At 46.8% G+C, this 19,416-nt stretch overlaps 1 protein-coding gene across 1 annotated transcript; it reads right to left on the bottom strand.

Moving 5' to 3' along the window:
- Window positions 1-744: 744 nt before the first annotated feature.
- Window positions 745-14,547, bottom strand: WFDC1 (WAP four-disulfide core domain 1). The gene is made up of 7 exons (XM_066194702.1): window positions 14,193-14,547; window positions 8,778-8,973; window positions 8,480-8,563; window positions 6,044-6,184; window positions 5,067-5,108; window positions 4,208-4,282; window positions 745-3,394 (listed from the first exon to the last, which is right to left on the bottom strand). Exons 1-6 carry the CDS (start codon window positions 14,310-14,312, stop codon window positions 4,224-4,226), a joined length of 642 nt encoding a protein of 213 aa, XP_066050799.1. The 5' UTR covers window positions 14,313-14,547; the 3' UTR covers window positions 745-3,394; window positions 4,208-4,223.
- Between the last annotated feature and the right edge of the window lie 4,869 nt (window positions 14,548-19,416).

The raw sequence follows: 19,416 nt of genomic DNA, 5'->3' as shown, positions 1-19,416 counted from the left end.
AAGAGGGAGTTTAATAAAAGCTTTTGGTTTATTTTTGGACAGTTTCCATTGCTTAAAGTGGGAGACTCACCTGGTGGGAGGCTCAGGTTGGGTGGAATGACACAGCAATGGCCCCTCTGAAAGGGGACAGGGGTGGTGGATGTGTTTTCGGGTCTGTCACCTCCCAGTGGACAAAATAACTTTTTACCCCCTATGCTTGTGTTATTGGTGCCTTAAGCTTTAGTTTTCATGTATTTCAGGTTCTGTGCTGCCCAGGGGTGCAGTTCTGAGCTCACATTCAGTGTCACTCAGCTCTGCACAGAGCAGGGACACAAAACAAATCCTTTTCCTGCTGCACACCAAGGACAACTTTCAGGCCAAAAGCCCAAACAAGGGTGGGCTGGAGGGAGGAACAAGAAGGATGGGACCTCACAACCTGAAGCTTTAACTGGACAATTAAACCCCAATATGCAAATGGACCAAAACTTATAAAAATGTAAGATCTTGTGACCACTTGTCCGTTTTGTGACCATTTTGGGTCCACCTTGTGTGTAGCCCTGGTCAGGCCCTGTCCTGCCCAAGGTATGTCCTTAAAGGCCTTTCAATAAATCTCTACTTTATTCTCCAGCTCTGTCCAGTCTCTGTTCCAACTCTGCCTTCCCAAGGCATCATTATGTTCTCCCAACAAGTAAAATTTAGAAGATTTGTCCTTTTTTCCAGAATCCTAAGCTGAAAATACACCAAGAAGACACAACAGAAACTCGGCAGGGTTGAAAACCAGACTGGTCACTTTTTATTGAGCACCAAAGCAGAACCTGAACATGTCTGAGCACCGGGGGGCACAAACCAGGGAGGGGCTGCACAGATCCTGGGGGCTGTGGGAGCGTTGCCAGCACTCAGTGACACACAGGGAGGTTATCATAGCACCAAACACGCTGCAAAGTGTTCATGGAAATGTAAAAAAAATAACCCACACCAGGTATTTCCAGCTGTGCTGCAGCAGGCTGCTGATAAAGCATCTGTCTTTGGAGAGAAGAGCAGCTGAGGACAACTCACCTGCTCTGTGTTTTCACCTCAGTGTCTGAGTTTCACATTTCACTGTTGGAAACACAGCACTTGGACAAATCCCTTCTGTGGCTTTTGTTTCTGAGTTTGACAATTAAAAACTTGAATTAACTTGGAAAAAAACCAAAACCCTGAGCATTATAGCACCATGAAGAAGGGGGATGGCTTTGATAACACCCAGTAAACAGAAATTCACCATCGAATTATCAATTTGTCAATTTTCTTTTTTTAAAAAATTACTTTTGCAAGCAGAAAATACCTGTACTGTCCCACCCAGGTGGGTCAGGTATGTGCTTCTGCAGCTACAAAGAAAACAGATTCTGAAGGGAATGTGTCCACTCAAATTAAGCATATTTTGGGTTGCTTTGAGAGATTAGGTTGAGATTTGAAGTTTTAATCTTTCAAATTTGTGAATGCTCAACACCAGTTTTTCATCTAGCTCCTCACAAGGTTTTAGGAATTTTTTTAGTTTAAAATAGAACATTTTGGCATTTGCTCTTTGGGGCTTAGGAGTGATCATTGGAGGGCTTTGCTCATTTAATCAGACTTTGATTTTTTTCTGCAGAAAGTAACGCTGAACAAAATCAATCCATTTCACTGAGCAGTGAGGCTGCAGTGGGATAAGTGGGGAGTTTCCGGTCTAAACACAAATTGGAACTATAAAATACGGATTGGAGCCTGGACAACCTGGTCTAGTGGAAGGTGAAGAGCTTTAAGCTCCCTTCCAACGCAAACCACTCCTAAATTCCCTGGTTCTGTGGCTCCTGTGTCCGAGCAGGAATTAAGATCTCATTGCAGGAAACTGTAAAAGATAAAATCTAGAAATACCTCTGTCCAAACATGGTGCTGCATTTAATATCTTGCACTCTGAAAAAAAAGTGAGTTCAGCAAATGAAGATATTTAGGAAACTGTGGAGCCCTTCTGCTGTTCCTTTGCTCTGTGACGCGCCCAGGACTGTGTTTAGAATGGGAAACAGAAGAGCAGTTTGGCACCTTCCATCTCTCCAGCTGCAAATGTCATGTGCAAAGCATCGGGAGTTTTATAGGTGTCCTGGATTGGGCTTAAACCATCGAGTGAGTGGGGAAAAAAATCCTGTATTTTGTGAGGGGAAGCAGGCACTTGCATTTGTGAATTGGGTATTTATATGCAGTGCTACTACTGTGCAAATGAAAATGCTGATTTTATGCATGCAGATGGGGACGTGGACTAAACCATGGGGCAAACGTGGCTTTTCTGCCAAACAATTCTGGCTGGTTCGCCACAATAAATGCAACTGTCCCTTCAGGATTGCCACAGGAAAGGAAAACATTAATAGAAAATGTGTGTTTTCCATTGTGTAATGCTAAACAGCTAAAAGAGGCTGGGAGGCCCAAATACAAATATCCAGACCTTAAGGATTTATGGAAGTCAACACAAAGCTACAGGACTCCTGAGGAGCAGTGGCCCATCTGCCAGACAATCCTTTTCATCACACAAATTTATCCTGGGTTCGCTTTCCCAACACATTTAACAAATTATCCAGACTTCAGGCCTCTTGCTGAGGTTTTGCAGGTACAAAACCACATATTTTGTGAGTATTAACAGTGCTGGCTAAAACCAGCACATTACAAAGCTTGGCATGCATTTGTGTGTCAGCCTGGATATTGTAGGAAGGAATCTGTTCCATTATTAACCCTCAATCTGCAGCTCACCAGACTGAGAGGAGGAAAGTAACCTAAAAACATTTATAAAGCTGTTTTTTCTCCTAGCTTAAATTTCCTGAAATTCTTAAGACTTCAGGTTTAGCCATTTAGAGGAGGTGTCAAGCCTGTTTTTTTTTATCTGGATATAAATAGGAAAAGATGAAACTTGCCGGTTTCTTTGAGTTTTAAGCTGATGAAGAGGCTTCTTTAAAGGAGTTGTCCAAGACAGGCAGGCACTGGATTTGATCCAGGGAACCTCTTAAGTCTCATCTATTTTAAAGCAACGTAGATATGATATTTGGGTAGAATTCTGACGTCACTGGGTTGTGTTCACGGGCCTGAAAACTGAACTGGACACACAGCAAGCTCATAAAGGGCAGGCTCTGTGTCAGCAGCCTGATCGTGGCACTGTGGCTTGCAGGGATCCCTTGGAGGTGTTTGCATTTCGTTTGCAGAAAGGCAGCTGATAAGCAGTGTGGTTTCCTTCAGGGCATCACATTTCTCCCCTTCCTGGTGGGGTTGAAATCTGGACTCATCCTGTTCCTTGGATAATGGAATTTTTTTTTGTCAGTGATGGGCAGGGATCAGGGGGATGCTGGAGATGTGCTGGTGGAGATCGGGGACCAGAAAGCTGCTTGGCAAAGCATTCCTTGACGGAGTGGTCCAGCTGGGTTAACACCAAACAACAAAAGGAAAAAAAAAAAACAGTAAGAGGAATTAAAATATTTATCCTTCCTGGGATGTTTGCACAGGACTTGTCCTTAAGTAGCTGAGTAATCTTAACAGCCAGCCTGACGTAGGTACAGGAAGACACTGAACTGCTTTGTTTCCATAACTCCCAGCTAAGCCCAAGTTAATTTTAAAGTGAAGCTGAAAGTGTTGAGAAAACCATCTTAGGATAGAACTTTTGGTATAATAAATATTTTCATTTTTGCCTAATGCAAAAATGAAAAAAAACCCCCAAAACCAGACAGGGCTTTTGCTGTTGGCTTGGCTCTGGCCAGACAAATTTGCCTTTGCTCACATGAGTGGGTCCCACTGCTCAGCACAAGTGTTCACACACAAAAAATTATCCCACAAAACCCCCCATGTGCTGAAGTATTTGCAGGACTGACCCTTTTTGCAGCCAGTCCAGCATAAACAGCTTTTTAGTTTGTCTGGCAGGACCAGTTACACCTGCGTTAGAAGAAGCCCCTAAACACAAAATTTAAAGTCTTAAGGAACACCAATTATCCTTTATCCTAAAAATCACTTCACCTTCTAAAAACCCACAAGGCAAAGGTTCTGCAAAGAAATCAGGTGTGTCTGGTGGAATAATGAGAGTGTTTCATGCACCTGTACGGGGTTTTAAGGTGCTGTCCTTACTCCAGGATTTTGCTTGGAGGAAATAATCACCCTCAGACAATCGTTTCTCTGAATAATTGCATTCTAAGCAGCAGCTATTTCCACCCCGCTTTCCCTTTATTCACAGGGCACTTACCCAGGCACACCTTCAATTAGCCCAAATGCTTCTGCTGGTTTTTCACATAGCCGACCAAATTGTTGGAATTGCTGCCTGCAAAAACAAATATCAGCCAAGTCAGGTTCGGGGTTAGGCTGTGGCAGATGGTTTCTCGAGGTTCTCAAAGCAGTGCAGCTTTGTTGGTCTCATTATTTAGCAGTTCTCTTGGAGAGCTGGGATAGCCCACACTGGAAGAGAGGAAAGGAAATCCTTTCATGGTTTTATCAGCCAAAGTGGCCAAACCTGGCTGTTTGTAAATCTTGTATCAAAGACGCTGTCTGGTTATACCTGATTGTCCCTTCCACTCTGATCCACATCCGAGAGGGAGAAACCAGGAGCTTCGAAACTGTGAGGAAAGATGTGGGAGATGCTCCTGCTTTTTTTGAGCCCCAGAGGGACCTGCCACCTCTCAGGGGACACTGAGGGACTGATTCACTGGGCTCCAGCCATCCTTTATCTCTTACCACAGTCCAAGACCCTGCTTTTGACAGAGATCTGTGTTCAGCTGCAAGGAGTTCTGGGCCAAGAGCGAGGCTCTAAAAATATGCTTAAAAATAATAATAAAAAAAGATTATTGGACTGGGTGGTTCCCCTGGCAGAAGACTGCACCATTTAACTCATTCTGCCACAGCTGAAATATCTGGTTCTCAAGAGTCCACAGTCAGGACACTGTAGGTCTTAAAGTAAGATCTTCTGACCATGGCATAAGGAGCTGAGGATAAAGAATCTCTTTTTCCTATGTACAAACCTTCATTTCGTATGGAGCAAATTCCTTGTAAGCACTGCAAGAATGATAAAGCTTAATAACAACAGCAAACACTTCATGCCAGCAGCTTACCAAAATATTCCTTGTAATACTTGTGCCTCAGGCTGTGTCCATCTGGAAAAGAAGGTACATGGTGAGAACACACCCATCCAGCCTTCATTTTTTTGTGTTAAACTCTGACCTTCTGTGTACAGCGCAGAGAAATTAGAGATATGGAAACAATAACCTCACAATGAGGAAAATAAAAGTCCTCTGTAGCTGAAGTAATTTGGATTGCTATAAATGTTTTGTAAATTACTGAGATTACTGAGCTCTCTGGGCACAACTCACTTGCCAGAAGAGTGGGAATTGCCACTAGCATTTTATAACCTTTTCAGTAGCTACAGGTCAAGGAATCAGAGGGCTTGCCAAATGAAATAAAATTTGGGTAACATTTCAGACCACCTTTGAGGGAGTTGTAGAGAGTGATAAGGTCACTTCTAAATCTCCTTTTCTCCAGACTAAACAACCCCAGCTCCCTCAGTCGTTCCTCACAAGGTTTGTGTTCCAAGCCCCTCACCAGCCTCGTGGCCTCCTGTGGACTTGCTCGGGAGTCTCAACGTCCTTCCAAAACTGAGGGGCCAGAACTGGACACAGCACTCGAGGTGGGGCCTCACCAGTGCCCAGTACAGGGGAGGAATGACCTCCCTGCTCCTGCTGGCCACACCATTCCTGATCCAGGCCAGGAGCCACTGGCCTTCTTGGCCACCAGGACACACTGCTGGCTCATGTTCATGGCTGTCACCAGTGTCCCCAGGTCCCTTTCTGCCTGGGCACTGTCCAGCCACACCATCCCCAGCCTGTAACGTTGCAGGGGGTTATTGTGGCCAAAATGCAGGACTCAGCACTTGGACTTATTAAACTTCTCCCTGTTGGACTCTGCCCATCCATCCAACCATTCCAGGTCTCTCTGCAGAGTCGTCCTCCCTTCCCACACAGGCTCCCAGCTCAGTGTCACCTGCAAGTATACTGATTTGAAAGAGAAGAGGCAGGGAGGGTGCAGCACTGACCTGGGTTTCCCCGGAGCTTGATGCACTGGCCCCTGTTGGGGATGCCCTCGGCCGTGTTGCCCGGGTTGATGATGTGGCACTCGTAGCCCGTGGGGCAGTGCAGGGGCTCATCCCCATCCTCCGTGGTGCTGCAGGCCTCAGCTGCAAGAGAAACCTGCAGGTCACCCACCCACCACGGCTGTGACACCCACAGGGACCCAAACACTGCCACACAACTCCACCTCAGGCTCCTGGGCATGGGGGCCCCTTCTGCCACTGCTCAGCCTCATTCCCTTGGGACAGAACTTTTGCTATAATAAATATTTTCAGTCTTGCCTAATACAAGGCTGATAAAACGGATGGAGATTTTGCTGTTGGCTTGGCTCTGGCCAGATAAACGTGCCTTTGCTCCCCACAGCGCGGTGTGCAGGGTCTGTGCCAGCTGTGGGGTGGATTCCACACACCACTGATGCCTTAGGATTTCAGCTGTTGTGTTTTCCATTTATTTGTAATCCTGCAGCTCTTTAGTGTATAACTCTAAATGCCATGTAGAGTGTTAGCTACTGTTCTTTAGTGTGCAACTCTAAACTCCGTACACAGTGTGAGCCGCTGCTTTCCCATTTTGGTCAGACACAGCAATTCCTCTCCAGGCCTGGGAATCAAGGACTCCTCACTGCCTCAGGCCTGAGAGATGTAAACAAAAGTGAGTTTGGGGGAGCACACTTGGGGTAAATTACTTCATTATTTGAAGCTGTAATTGGAAGATTAACCCCCAATATGCAAATGGACCAAACTGATCAAAATGTGAAAACCTGTGACCTGTGGTCCATTTTTGGGTGTAGCCCCTGGGTGGGCTTTGTCTGCCCTAAATGTACCTGAAGGCTCTTCAATAAATATAACAGCTTTTTATTCCCTTAACTCTGTCTGGCTTCAGTTTTTAGGCAGTCCAAAAAGACACCACCACTGCCCACCATGCAGGATGATCCCTCCATGGGGCTGTCCCCTCCGAGCAGGGATCAGTGTGTCCCAGCCAGGCTCTGGGCTGGCTGAGTGTAGTTTCAGGTTTGCCAATTTCTGTTTCCTGGCCAATGCACCCTTTCTGTAGTGGTTTCAGTGCCTACTAGAATTATTGACTCTTTTCCTGCTGCGAGATAGGATTGGGAGTAATGCACAGCAGGCTCAAAGTCGGGGAAGGTAAGCAGGAATCTGGCAGTGTGCTGGTCTCTGCTCCACACCCACAGACCTGCTGCAGAATCCAAACCTCAGGGGTGACTCATTGCAGAGTCAGGCAGTGCCATCCCTGTCCCAGACAGAGGTTTCATCACTTTGACCCGGGACAGGCAGCAAGTGCAGCTCAGAACAGGGAGGTGAAGCAGGACTCGGGCAGTGTTTGTGACCATTACATGAACAGACTCGGCAGGGCCACTCCACCCTCACACTTTTAATTTCAAGGATCTCTGCTGTAATTCTCATGCCATGACTGATGGTTCTTACTTCCCTAATTACTCCCTCAAGCTGAGATGAAGGTGTTCAGACAAGAACAAATAATATAAGCATGATAAGGATGGATGAGGAGGAACCTACTTTATCTTATTTCTCGCTGTGCAGCTTCAATGAGCTGGAGGCAGAATTTTCTCTTCAAGAGCTTGGAGTTTCCATAAGAGATGAGCATTGAGGCTCAGCGAGTCTAAAACCATCTGTGTAAGACCAAAGAGCGGAATCTATTGGCACTACTTGGATCTGACTAAAGCTGATCAAAAGCCAGGTTAACATTGCCATGAAAAACCCAAAAACTTCAGGTGTCCATATATCTGGGAGTGCCTCATAGGGGAAAACTTCCCTTCCCACCTCCCCACTCCCTTCTTATTTCAATTTTAAGTATTGGAAAAAAATTAATTAAAACCCCTTTCCCCTGTGGAATGAACCTGAGAAGCTCAAGCTCATTATCAGCCTCCAAACTTAGATTCGTGCTCCAGGTTCACATCAGCTTGACACAGCTCTGCAGCAGTTTGCCAGGGCTCCTGTCCAAAGCTCCTTCAGATCCAAGAGTCACAGCCCCAGCCCAAGGCATCTGGGTGATGAGGCCACTCTGGATTAAAGGATCTCCCATTCCAAGTCCACCCACGTTCTACCAGGAAGCTGGCAGAGAATTATGTGTGTGATGACAAAGCCTTTTTCTAAAAGGAAGATATACCTCTAATTATTTGAAGAATGAGTACAAGCCCAGTCCCCTGCAGCATTCCTACTGCTCTGCTGGATAATCCATATCCATAAAAAGTAATTTATCTACTCCACCAGAAAGCAGCCCCCAGCACCACACAGAGTTATTCCTGTGGAAACTCCAGACAAATACCAACAGCCCAACATCCTAGGCAAGCTCCGTGCATGAGGGATTTATTCTCCAGGGCCTTTGTGTGATTATGGATATTGCAGAGAAGACAGAGAAATGTCCTGTACCTTGTAAGACTTCCTCTGGGCCATCCAAAAGCCACCCATTGCCTCCCAGCCAGCGGGGTTTGGGCTGAACCAGCCAGTCCAAGACTGCAGAAGACAGAAACAAAAGACCACAGTGTCACGATGCAGCAGCCACAGAGCACAGAGTTATGGAAAAGTCATGGATTTCCTCTAAGGGCCTGTGTGGAGGCTGCCCGATGGATTGATCTGATTTTGGCTTATATTGGTGCTCTTGCTGTCCCAGTGGAAAGGGAGCCATGGATGTTATCCAGGGCCACAAGGGTGCACAGGGGGGCTGTACCTGGCGGGGGCTGCACAGACTCGAGGCAGGCGTAGATGCAGCCGTTGTAGCAGCAGCGCTTGTGGCGCTGGCACTCGGAGTCGGAGCGGCAGCTGGGCACCTCGCAGGCACGCTCCGGCAGGCTCTGCGGTGGTGGCGGGCACCGGTCGTTCCTCTGCTGGTGGGAGCTGTGAGAATGAAGAGGGTACTCATAATCCTTTGCAAAGAGAAGAAAAGGAAATCAGGTTGTCTTGGGTTGCAATGCAAGATGTGTTCTATTCCCGACCTGTTGAAGCCGGTGGAAGAGGTGCATTTTTTTAATCTCATAACTCTGGGGAGGAGGGGAGGATGTGGACTCGATATTTTCTGACCTTGAGAAGAGCTAGCTCTTCTCAAGGTCAGAAAATATCGAGTCCACATGTGGGTGTCTTTCTGTTAAAACCAGCTGGGGCAGTGTTTCTTTTTCTCTTCCAGGACCCATCCTCCCTCCAGGGGATATCTGCTGTTCATGGGCTATCGAGGCTCACTGCAGGGCTGATGCAATTACATCATCCCATTGGGAGATGCTCCACCCAGAGGGAGGAGCCCAGCATTCCTACCTGGATAAAACCTGAGATTCAGAACACCAGGACAGTCTGTTTGTACTGGATTCTCAGAGGAAGACCAGACCCATCTCACCACCACTGGACCCTTCTACAGGATCATCTCTGTTCCAACAGAGCATTGAGCCGAGGGCGTGAAGTGAGAGCTGCCATGGCCTCATGAGCAGGCTGGTAAAGAGTCATAAATACATAAAAATGTGTATAAATATACACTTGGCCCAACCGCTGGTGAGTTACAAAATCAGTGATGGGAAAGTGGGGGTTCTTATTCCAAGAATAAATATGGTGCAACAGTCCCCCAGGGGTTTCTACGACATTTCGCCACCAGACTATGGAGAAATTTGAGGTGAGATTAACATCCCTCGCTACATCCTGCTCCATCCTCATTGCTGTAACCCCAAATGGCTCCTTTGGAGCATCTGTGCCTTTGACAACAGCCTGTTCCCACATGGATTCTCCCAAAAACTGGCCAAGGAGAGGCCATTGCACGGAGATGGAGTGTCAGAGAGACAGAGGATTCCTGATATTTTCACTAAAGACAGTCTCCTGCCCTGTTCCCAATATCAAGAAACAATTCCTCCTTTTTCCTTTAAAACCCTTCCATGACATTGTTTTCCCATGAACTGCTAGGCTGTTTAAACCACTAAAAAGGTTTGGAAAAACCCAATTTTCATGATGTTTTCTGCACTGAAGGTGCAAGCTCTCATATCAGTCCATTCCCCAAAAGCTGCAAACACTCCAAATTTTAAACGTTTTAAAATTGAAGATATTGAAAATTCACATATTTTGGGGGGGTGTTGCTGTATTTTAAATAGAGAAAATTTTCAGACCAGGTATAATTTTGGGATATCAGGGAGCACTGGACAATAAATCTGTGCAGTTCCAAACACTGAACAGGTCTCCTTGTTGGAGGGAGTGTTCATCCTGGAAGGTCACAGTTTACTATTCTATTTGAAAGGTCATCTGCAGACGGAAATGTGACCAAAATAATACTGGCAAATAGTGGATACATGAAAAAAAAAACACCAAACAATTACTGCAGTTACTTCACAGATGATTCAAAAACCAAGAAGCCAAAATTGCAATGAACAGCTGGCTCCGTGAATGAAATTTCCGTTGTGGAACAATATAAAAGTTGTAGCCAAATAAATTGGTACCTCATGACTTCCCTCACCATTTTCTCTGGTCACCTACTGCTCACGACTAATTTCTTTCAAAATAAGAATATTTTGCTTATTTGGTTTAATAAACCCCCTTGTTTATGTGTGCATAAAACAGGATTCCCTCATTCCCCAAAATAACCTGGGTGAGGATGTCTCCAGGTTTGGGTAACAAGGTTTTTTAAAAGCTCTCCCAGCATTCACAGTTTGACCCTGATTTATTATTTTTGCAGATTGTGACAACAGTCAAAATTTCTTTAAAAACATTTTTCAATGCAGGAGGTAAATTTCTGTTTTCCAGGGAGACTTATTAAACCATTTAATGACAATATCTGCCTTAGAGATAGCCAGAAACAAAGTAAGGGGAAAAGTTCAGAGTTCAGCTGAGGAACCCTGGAAGTCAACAAAGATGAGGAAAAACCTGGATGGAATCACTCAGTCTCAGCCATAATTTCAATAGCAACTGAGGGATGCAGTCTGCCTCCCAAAAATCCCAGATCTGTTCAGTTATTTGTGTCTGGAACTGGTCCCTGAGCTTGTGTCAAAGCAGAGCTCTCTGCTAATTCATATTCTGCATGGAGCCCCTGGAGATGACACATGAGGTTTATTTCAGCCTCCCACCACCAGCTCTGGCCCTGGCAGGTACTCCCAAACCCTGGCCATAAAACAGCTTTCCTCTGAAAAAAACCCCCCACAGTCAGGGGGAATTTTGAATCCTCCAATATTTCCATTAAAGATCTGGAAAATCACCCCTCAGTGATGATCAAAGGTCGAAGGCAGCTTAAACAATCTGAAGGACAAGACCAAAGCAATGGGAATAATATTCTCCTGTTGTTGGCTCGGGGTTTGTCATTTTGGTTCTGCTGTTTGCAGTTGGAAGAATGCTGCAGGAACTGGGGTGGGCTCCAAGAAGATGCACAATGATGACTAAAAGGCTGGAAAGCAGGAAATACAGAAAAAAAAGGTTTGTGTGAGTGCTGGTTCCAAAGGGGAGGCTGAGGCTGCTCTGCTCACAGGTTACTCTGAGGATATGGGGCCCAGAAATCTCCTGGGGCACAAAGAAGGTACCCCAGGGCTGATTTATGACAGCTGGCTGCTGGAGGGTAAATAAATTGTTGGAAGAGCATTACAGCAGCTGTGAAGAATTCTTCATTTCTGGAAAACTTTAAAAGAAGGCTGGGATTTTTCTAAAACACTTGCTGTAGTTGACAGTGGAATGAAATCCAGACTGGCCCAGTTTTTCCCAACAGACATGATGGGTGTTTTGTAATGAACTGAAGCCCACTCCCAGGTAGCTCCCTCCCTCCCTCTGCCCTTTGGGAACACTTCTTGGAGCGTGGGGGCTACAGAACACCAGCTGCAAATCACTAAACTTGACAAGTGTCCCTCTGTAAAATATGTGGAATTTTTTTTTTTTTTTTTTTTTTTAAGCTCAGCTCTTGCATCCCACTGTGACTGCCAGGTTTATCTCCTCACTGCAATCCCTCTTTCTCCCTTCTCCATCCCCACTTGACCCCTCCTTGCCAACCCACACCCTTCCTCAGTGTGAATGCAAACCCCCATGCCAGCTCCTCATCCTCACACCTGCCTGTCATTCTGCATCCAGCATTTCTCTGGATGCACTCCTCCTGCTGCAGCCTCAGATGTTCTGGGCTCGGACCACACAAAGCTCCCTCCCCCGTGTCCTTTGGGGTCCCACAGGGGTGTCTGTGGCCCGTGTCCCTCCCAGATGGCTGCAGGTTGCCGTGAGCACCTCCGTCTGCCATCCCTCTAGCCAAGTGACTCATAAATCAGCTGCTCTGCCCCCAGACTCCGGTTTCCCCGCTGCAGGGAACACGCAGCATTTGGTAGGAAAGAAAACATCCCTCTGAGAAATCAGAGCGGCTGCCAGGACTGAGGAGCAGGAGAGGATGGAGAGCAGACACTTCCCCCCTGACAAGGCTTTGAGGAGGAGAAAGAAAAGCATTTTCTGTTTTCCCTGGATCAATGTTTCTGTCAATACGAGCAATTCTAGCTGAGCTTGCCAGATCAGTAGCACCTGGATTCAGGGCTGCCAGGAAAAACAGCCCTTTGAAGAAGTGCAGGTTGAAAGAAGAGGATATATCCTCAGGGGAGCCGGCTCTGCCTCGGCAGGGCTCCTTATCTGAAGATCAACATGTAAATTCCTGTTCTGCTCCTGTCCTATCTCTCCGGGTCATTCACCTCACAGCTCCTATTAAATTTGAGCTTCACAGTGAAATATGGCAGGAGAACATCCATATAAACGCACTTTCCAGTGAGTGATTTTGCAGGAAATGCAGCTCTTTATGTCACCATTCTCCAATTAAAGTGCAAACCAGAGGATATCCTATCCCAAGTGAGGGTATAATGAAGCAGATTTCTTACGAAATCCTGAGGTGCTTTTCAAATATCAGCACAATGTTTTCTGCAAAAATTCCAAGGAGACAAGAGAGAATTTCAGTTCTCTCACTGGGGAAAAGGGATGTGTGTCACAATTCTGAGTCAGCAACTGCACAAACCAAATATTGCCGTGCACAGACATCACTCTAAAAGTCAGGGGCATAAAAACATCCTTTTTGAATGAAAAGCTGCAGAAAACAGATGGAGGAATCTGCCTGTGACACCAAGGTGCTGTTTATACACGTGCAGAGGTTGGAATATGCAATCAGACCTGAGCATAAGAAAATAAACTGTTTGGGGCGTGCACCCAAGCAATTCAAGGGGCAGAAACCTTGGCTCAGCGCTGGTTTCTAAGGAAACTTGAGAGGAACAAGTTAAAATTTCGAATTTATAACTTTTTTTTTTCTTTTTTAAACAGCAGGTCCTAAAATTCAAGCTGTCAATTATTTTCCTTTTTTTTTTTTTTCCTCTTTTTTTTTTTTTTTTTTTTTTTTTCGATTTCCATTTCCTCCGTGGCCGTCTCTAACTGTTGTAGGACTCAGGCACACCAGGACACAGGACCCAGTAACTTGTTGCTGTCCCAGTCCCAGTCCCAGCACTCCTGCTCCGGGTGGATTTGGGAGCGATTTGGTGGCTGTGCTCAGTGCCCTGCGAAGGCTGCCAAGAGCAGGCAGGCACAGATGGTGCCACCGAGTGTGTGCCAGGGCGTGGGCAGCGGCTCTGCCCGCAGGGAATGTGCCAGGCACGGCACAGCCGCGGGGACGGATTTTTGGGATCGCCACCCTTTAGGGTGATGGGCACACTGCTGTCGTGCTCCAGGGATTTCCAGAACCGTGGGCAATGCCACCAGCCCTCCCTCCGGCCCATATTTACCCCAAAGTTACCCCAAAAGCAGCACAGGAGCAGGGCAGGGAACCCTCCCTGCTCCAAGAAATAAATCCCATTATCTTCCTCCCACGAAACCTATCCCTGGACCCGCAGGGTTTGCATTCCCCTTCTCGTCGGTCAATTTTCCCTGGCTGTCCTGGAGAGTTTTCCAGGGAAAGCGGTGCCGGTGCCATCCCAAAGCTCCCTCCCTGCGCTTCCCAAGCTTCCCCCTGCAGCAGCTAGGTGGCAAAAGTTCCGCGCAGCCTGGGAAAAAAACTTCATGAATCCCTGTTACACAGAGCCAGCCCGCCGAGCCGAACACTCCTGATCCCCAAAACGCGCAGGGAAAACTCCCCATTTTGCGGCGAGCATCCCCAAAAATCTCTCCCCCCCCCAACCTTACTCACATCGTATTTCTCCGTCATTTTCAGCAGAGCGCGTTTCCAGAGGGTCCTGGCACAGCCCGGCTCCGGCAGCAGAACCAAGACACACAGGGCTGCAGCGAAGAGTTTTTTACAGAAAAGCATCTTTGGCAGCAGCCTGGACCCCTTTTTTTTTTTTTTTTTTTTTCCAGGGAGAGATGGAATAAGGAGCCCGGCGCTCGGGATCCGGGCGGTTCCGAGGCTTGGCAAGGAGGGAGGGAGGGAGGGGAGAGAGAGAGCGAGGGCTGAGCGCTCCCAGAGCCGCTTTTCCCTGCGCAGCTTCTGGGAAGGGAAAAGGGGAAGGGAGGGGAAAAAAAAAAAAAAAAAAAAGAAAAAGATGAAGGAAAAAAAAAAAAAAAAAAAGGAGCCCACAGGCAGAAGCCGGGAACTGCTGTTGAACTTCTCGAAGTTAGATCAGGTTCTCGGCTCACATGCTCACACAAAGCTCACGCTCTCTCCCTGAGTGATGGACGGGAAGATTACTTGGGAAGATTATTTTTAGACCTTTGTTCCCAACATCTGGCATCCTCCGAGAGCCCCATTCAGAGCCAAAGCGTGGGATCAGATGACAGCTGCCGCGGGGGGAAATAAAGGTCTCGGAGGGGTGGGCTCGGCAGAGTTTTGCACAGTTCACCCAAACTTCCCAAGAGCCTGGTTCTCCCTTTGTGCGCTCCCTACTGCGGGTTTGCATCTCGTTTTGACAAAGTGATAACTTCATCTGCAGCCCACTTGAAGGAAATGATTTAACGATACGATAAACATCCAGGGGCTTTCTTTAAACCACGAGGTGACGTTGGTTTTCTGATTTTGAAGGAGGGGAAAGACGTGACCGTTAGGCAAAAAAAATAAATCGGGGTGTGGAGTAGGGAAGGAAGGGGGTTTGGAAATTACATGAGCACAGAGAAAGCAAGGAAGGGGACATGAGTCAGGCTGTGCTTGACAATGGGAGGGACGGAAGGAGTGGACGTGGGGTTTGGGACATCTCCATGGACATGCAGAGCCTGGAGGACGGGAATGAGCTCGTGGAGTCGGGCTGAAAGCAGCCCAGCATCCTGCCTGGGATGGAGACAGAGGCAGGTGCTGAAGGAGAATGATAAGAACGAGCTGTTTCATTCATGTGTACAAATATGTATATCTGAATGTTTATAACTTTATAGACGTCAGGAGGGCTGCTCAGGACTCACTGAGGTGCGTTCATTTTATAATTCCCCCTGAATTTCTCCTCCAGCAGCTTGTCCAGCCTCCACCTGAGTGAAGGAAGAAACAGAACCACAAAACATGTCAAGGTACAGACACTAAGCCCTGTTTGCCTTCACTTTACCCCTGCCGCAGCCCTGCTGAGCAGAGAGGAGCCTTGCTGGATGCACTGGATTTATTTTATATCCACTCTAAAATGGGTCTGCAGAGGAGCATTATACCCTGTGGATACAGAAAAAAAATAATTTTCCAATTATTCCTTATACCTGAAAGCTATGGAAATTCACTTTGATCCATGCCCAAGTGTCAATAGCTGCACGCAGGTGGAAGCCAAAGGATTTCATCTTGCAGCTTGCCAGGATATGATGATGGGAACCTGAAAAAAGAGCAAGGTGTGCCTGAAAAAGCTCAGTGTTTAAGGGAGTATATTTGATTTATTTAGACTTAAGGTTCCTAAAGGTTTTCTAGCAGTAACTGTGCTTTGGGCAGTTCTCTCTATATCTCAGCTGCTATAAAAAGGTTCTTAGTAACAAAATCTGCTCAATTCATGGCAGGGAACTTTTCTGGGAAGTAAAACCAGAGATCACTCTTATGGAGAGAAAGGGAATGAAGAGTTAAACTGGAGATGGGTCACCTCCCTCCCAGCTGCAGAGGTGCAGGGTGGGGGATCCCAGTGGGACGGCAGGAGTGTCTTGCCTTTGCATGGTCTGAGGATTCCCAAAGAGCTGAGAGGGGATCCCTGTGGAGATGCAATGACCCTGCACTGCTGTGTTGTGGTGAATCTATCCCTGTTTGGTCCATACAGTCTTCCCCTAGGTGCAGGCTGGCTTTTGGGGGCTGACAGGGTTTTGGTCCCATGGTACAGTTGTTTCAGGCACAGAAGGGGACAGGGAACGAGCATTTGGGCTGGAGAGCATTTTGTGCTGAGAAGGCTGTCCCTGCAGGGAGCACAGCTCCAGGTCCCTGTCACCTGCTGTGCCCCACCTCACCTGCTCTCCTCTCCCCTAGAGCTGCGGTCACGCATTTAAAACAGGATTTATCCCAGTTTCCCTTCGAGCAGGTCATTTTCCTCAGGCTTCTCTCTTCATTTAATGGAAACTGAGCAGCTCACAGGTCAGCCCGTGGAAAAGTGACTCCCTAAGGACAGAAGTGTCACCTTTGGATGCTGGCAGAACTCAGCACCTGCAGGTCACTGTCACCTCCACCCAGATTTCCTCCAAGCACCGTCTGAAACCGGCAGCTGTGCTGCAATTACTGAAAGGCACACTCGGACAGCTTCAATCCACCCAGAGAGGAATGAATCCCTGCCATAACACTGTGACCTCTTCCACCTCTGCCTTGATTTTTTACTGCTCAGAGGGCCTTGTCTGAGGCCACAGGATCCTCCAGTTCCTTTCACAAACACAGCTCCCCAGTTTGTTTCAATACTAATTGCTGCACCTCCATCCAGCACCTCTCAGGCACATCCAGGAGCTCCCACCCCTGCCCTGACTCCTGTGCTCCGAGGTGACAAATGAAATGGCTGCTTGCACAGAATAAACAAGACTTTTCCTGGGAGGTTTCCCACCTAATTTATGTCTTTGTGCTGGTATTTCACTGGTCTGGGCTCTCGCTGAAACCCAAACCACCGTGAGACAACCGCTCACGATAAATCTCCCTAATTTAATTCCATTTTTTGTTGTTTCATGTACTTGCAATCCGGACTTGGAGCAACTAATTCCAAAGATTAATAGCTACTTCAGACACCATTTACTGGCCTTTATTTTTGCAGATACACAGCGTTGACATTTATCTGGGAAAAAACAGGGTCTGTGCCTTGCAGTCCATGGATTGTACACTGAAGAAGTGAGAATTCTACAGGACCAAAATTCAACAGCTGGTCATGGTCTGCACATCAAAACGAAATGAAAAAAAGAAAATGAAATAACAAAATGATTTTAGAACACTTATGGAACTGTAACTCATCCTGCACACAACTTTTTCATGGATTCTTCCTGCCCCCCATCTCCATTCCTCACATGCTTCTACCTCCAGTCTCTGTTGGAAGCTAGGCAAGGGATAGTATATTTTTTTTACAAGGCTAAGAAAAAATCTTCCCTGGCAATACTGGAAGGAATATTTTTCTCCCCTTTTCTGGATATTCATCTTGTTGGTGGTCCCTGGCTGGGCTGTGTTGTCACAGGACAACTCCAGGGGATCATTTTTGCCGTTCATATCCACATTGTGCTCCCATTTGGAGCTCAGTGAAACCTAAAACACGAGAGACCTCAGTCCACTCCCTTATGGAGGCATTTTTCTCCCACTACAGAGCAGTTCCTGTCTTACCAAGTTCACTTTTGAATGGTCCGTTCAGACAAAAAAGAAGAGGAGCAGCCTTGACTTTCTGTAGAATTTCTTGTTTAACACTGGCAAGTTTATGGCTCCAGCTATTAGCGTAAAGCTTTCTGAGCAGCTCGTGAAAAGATTTTAGGCAGAAGGCACAAGTCCTTACAAACACAACCACTGGCAATAATTAGAAATTTAAAATTTACAGCTAAGCAGGTTTCTGAGTTGTCTAATTCAAACACCAGGTATTTGGTGATGTGTGGTGATTTAAAAGCAATTATCACAAGAAAGATAAAAAACAACTGCCTTTTTCTCTTAAATTACATCTTATCCACACACAACAGTAGGGTTAAAGTCACTTACTCCAAGTGGAGCAATTCCCTCTGGTGATGATTATGTCCATAGGGAGTGGGTGCATGGCTGTCCTATGCACAGGGCAATCAATAAGTGATGCTGGTATAAGACAAAATTGAATTATTGCAATATCTTGCCTGGAGTTGGCTCCAGTTTATGTGAAATCTTGGGCATTCAGCAGGCCAGCAGCTGAAATAATTCTTTAACATTTGCTCGTCCAGGGAATCAGCGGAACATCCACTAAGTCAAGACTTCTCTGCTTCGAGATTTGTGGTGCAGTTCCTCCCACCAAAATTCCCGCTGGCTCCGAGGATTCTGAGTGAGATTGCTCCATCCATCACCACTGAGCAAAGAGTCACCCTCTGTGCATGAATCTCTGCAAACTTCCATCCCACAGGATGGTGGCAATAAGGCAAAACCTGCAGTACCATAAACTGCTGTCAGATGAAAGTGAAAGGTCGTGGGAGAGACTTGAGCACCTCCCTGGGGCCTGTGGAACCCTCAGCATCCTTTGTTACAGCCAGGAAGATGGATCTGGATTAAAGGATGGGCATTTTATCAGCTCAGGGCGATAAAACAACTTTTGGAACTCAGGTTTCTGTTGCCTGATTGGGGTGATTTAAATAATGTTTTTTTTAAAATGTTCTCAGGGAGGTTGTGAGTGAAAGTCGTGGGACAGCCAAGGAAAAATATCTTTTTCTAGCCAAAAACAAGGTAGGTCAGCCTAAGTCAAGACTTGCCTTTTCCCAGAGGAAAGAGCTGACTTTTAAAGAGAGATTCTATCAAAGAGAGAGTTTCCTCAGAGCACTGCTGCAGCACGAGGTGACTCATTTTGGCTGGATATAATCCCTGCACCTTCATGCCACGGGTTGCTGCAATTCCTTTTCCAGGGGCTGTTTCCTTGCCAGCTCTGCACAGGTTCTGTCGCCAGCAGCAAAGGGCAGTGATTTTCTGGGGGTTATTAGAGATTTTTTTATGTTACCTAACCCAATGGGAAGGGTACAGGTTACAGCTGCTTTGTGTCCCCCTAAAAAATAATCTAATGCTTGTCCCTTGCCACTCTTTCTGCCTCACCAAGGGTCAGCCCTGAGGCTCTGCCCCACTTCCACTCACTCTTAGGAAATCAGGAAAAACCGAGTAAATACAGAGTGGTTTTTTGGTGGATGTGAACATGGAGAAACCACAGCCCTGGTTGAGCTTCCCTCAGCAGAACCTGCTCCATGAAAAGCAGGGGGAGCCCCAGGAGGGCCTGGGGGGGCTGAAGGCATCCTTTGTCCCCGTGGGGTCACCCCTCCAGCCTCTGCTTTGTGTAAGGTATCCTAAAGCAGCAATA

Source organism: Chamaea fasciata, unplaced genomic scaffold (genome assembly GCF_029207755.1).
Source record: "Chamaea fasciata isolate MVZ Bird 193981 ecotype frontalis unplaced genomic scaffold, bChaFas1.0.hap1 SCAF_12, whole genome shotgun sequence".
Taxonomy (NCBI): Eukaryota; Metazoa; Chordata; class Aves; order Passeriformes; family Sylviidae; genus Chamaea; species Chamaea fasciata.
The sequence above is the reverse complement of the archived record's forward strand: the minus strand, read 5'-3'. Positions and strand labels throughout refer to the sequence as shown.

Bases quoted from the DNA above. Each gene is read 5' to 3' on its own strand.
- WFDC1 (XM_066194702.1), bottom strand. From the start codon at position 14,312: ATGCTTTTCTGTAAAAAACTCTTCGCTGCAGCCCTGTGTGTCTTGGTT. The intron at 8,974-14,192 runs GTGAGTAAGGTT...CTCTTTGCAAAG, and splicing joins AAATGACGGAGAAATACGAT to GATTATGAGTACCCTCTTCA. The intron at 5,109-6,043 runs GTCAGTGCTGCA...CTTCTTTTCCAG, and splicing joins CAAGCTCCGGGGAAACCCAG to ATGGACACAGCCTGAGGCAC.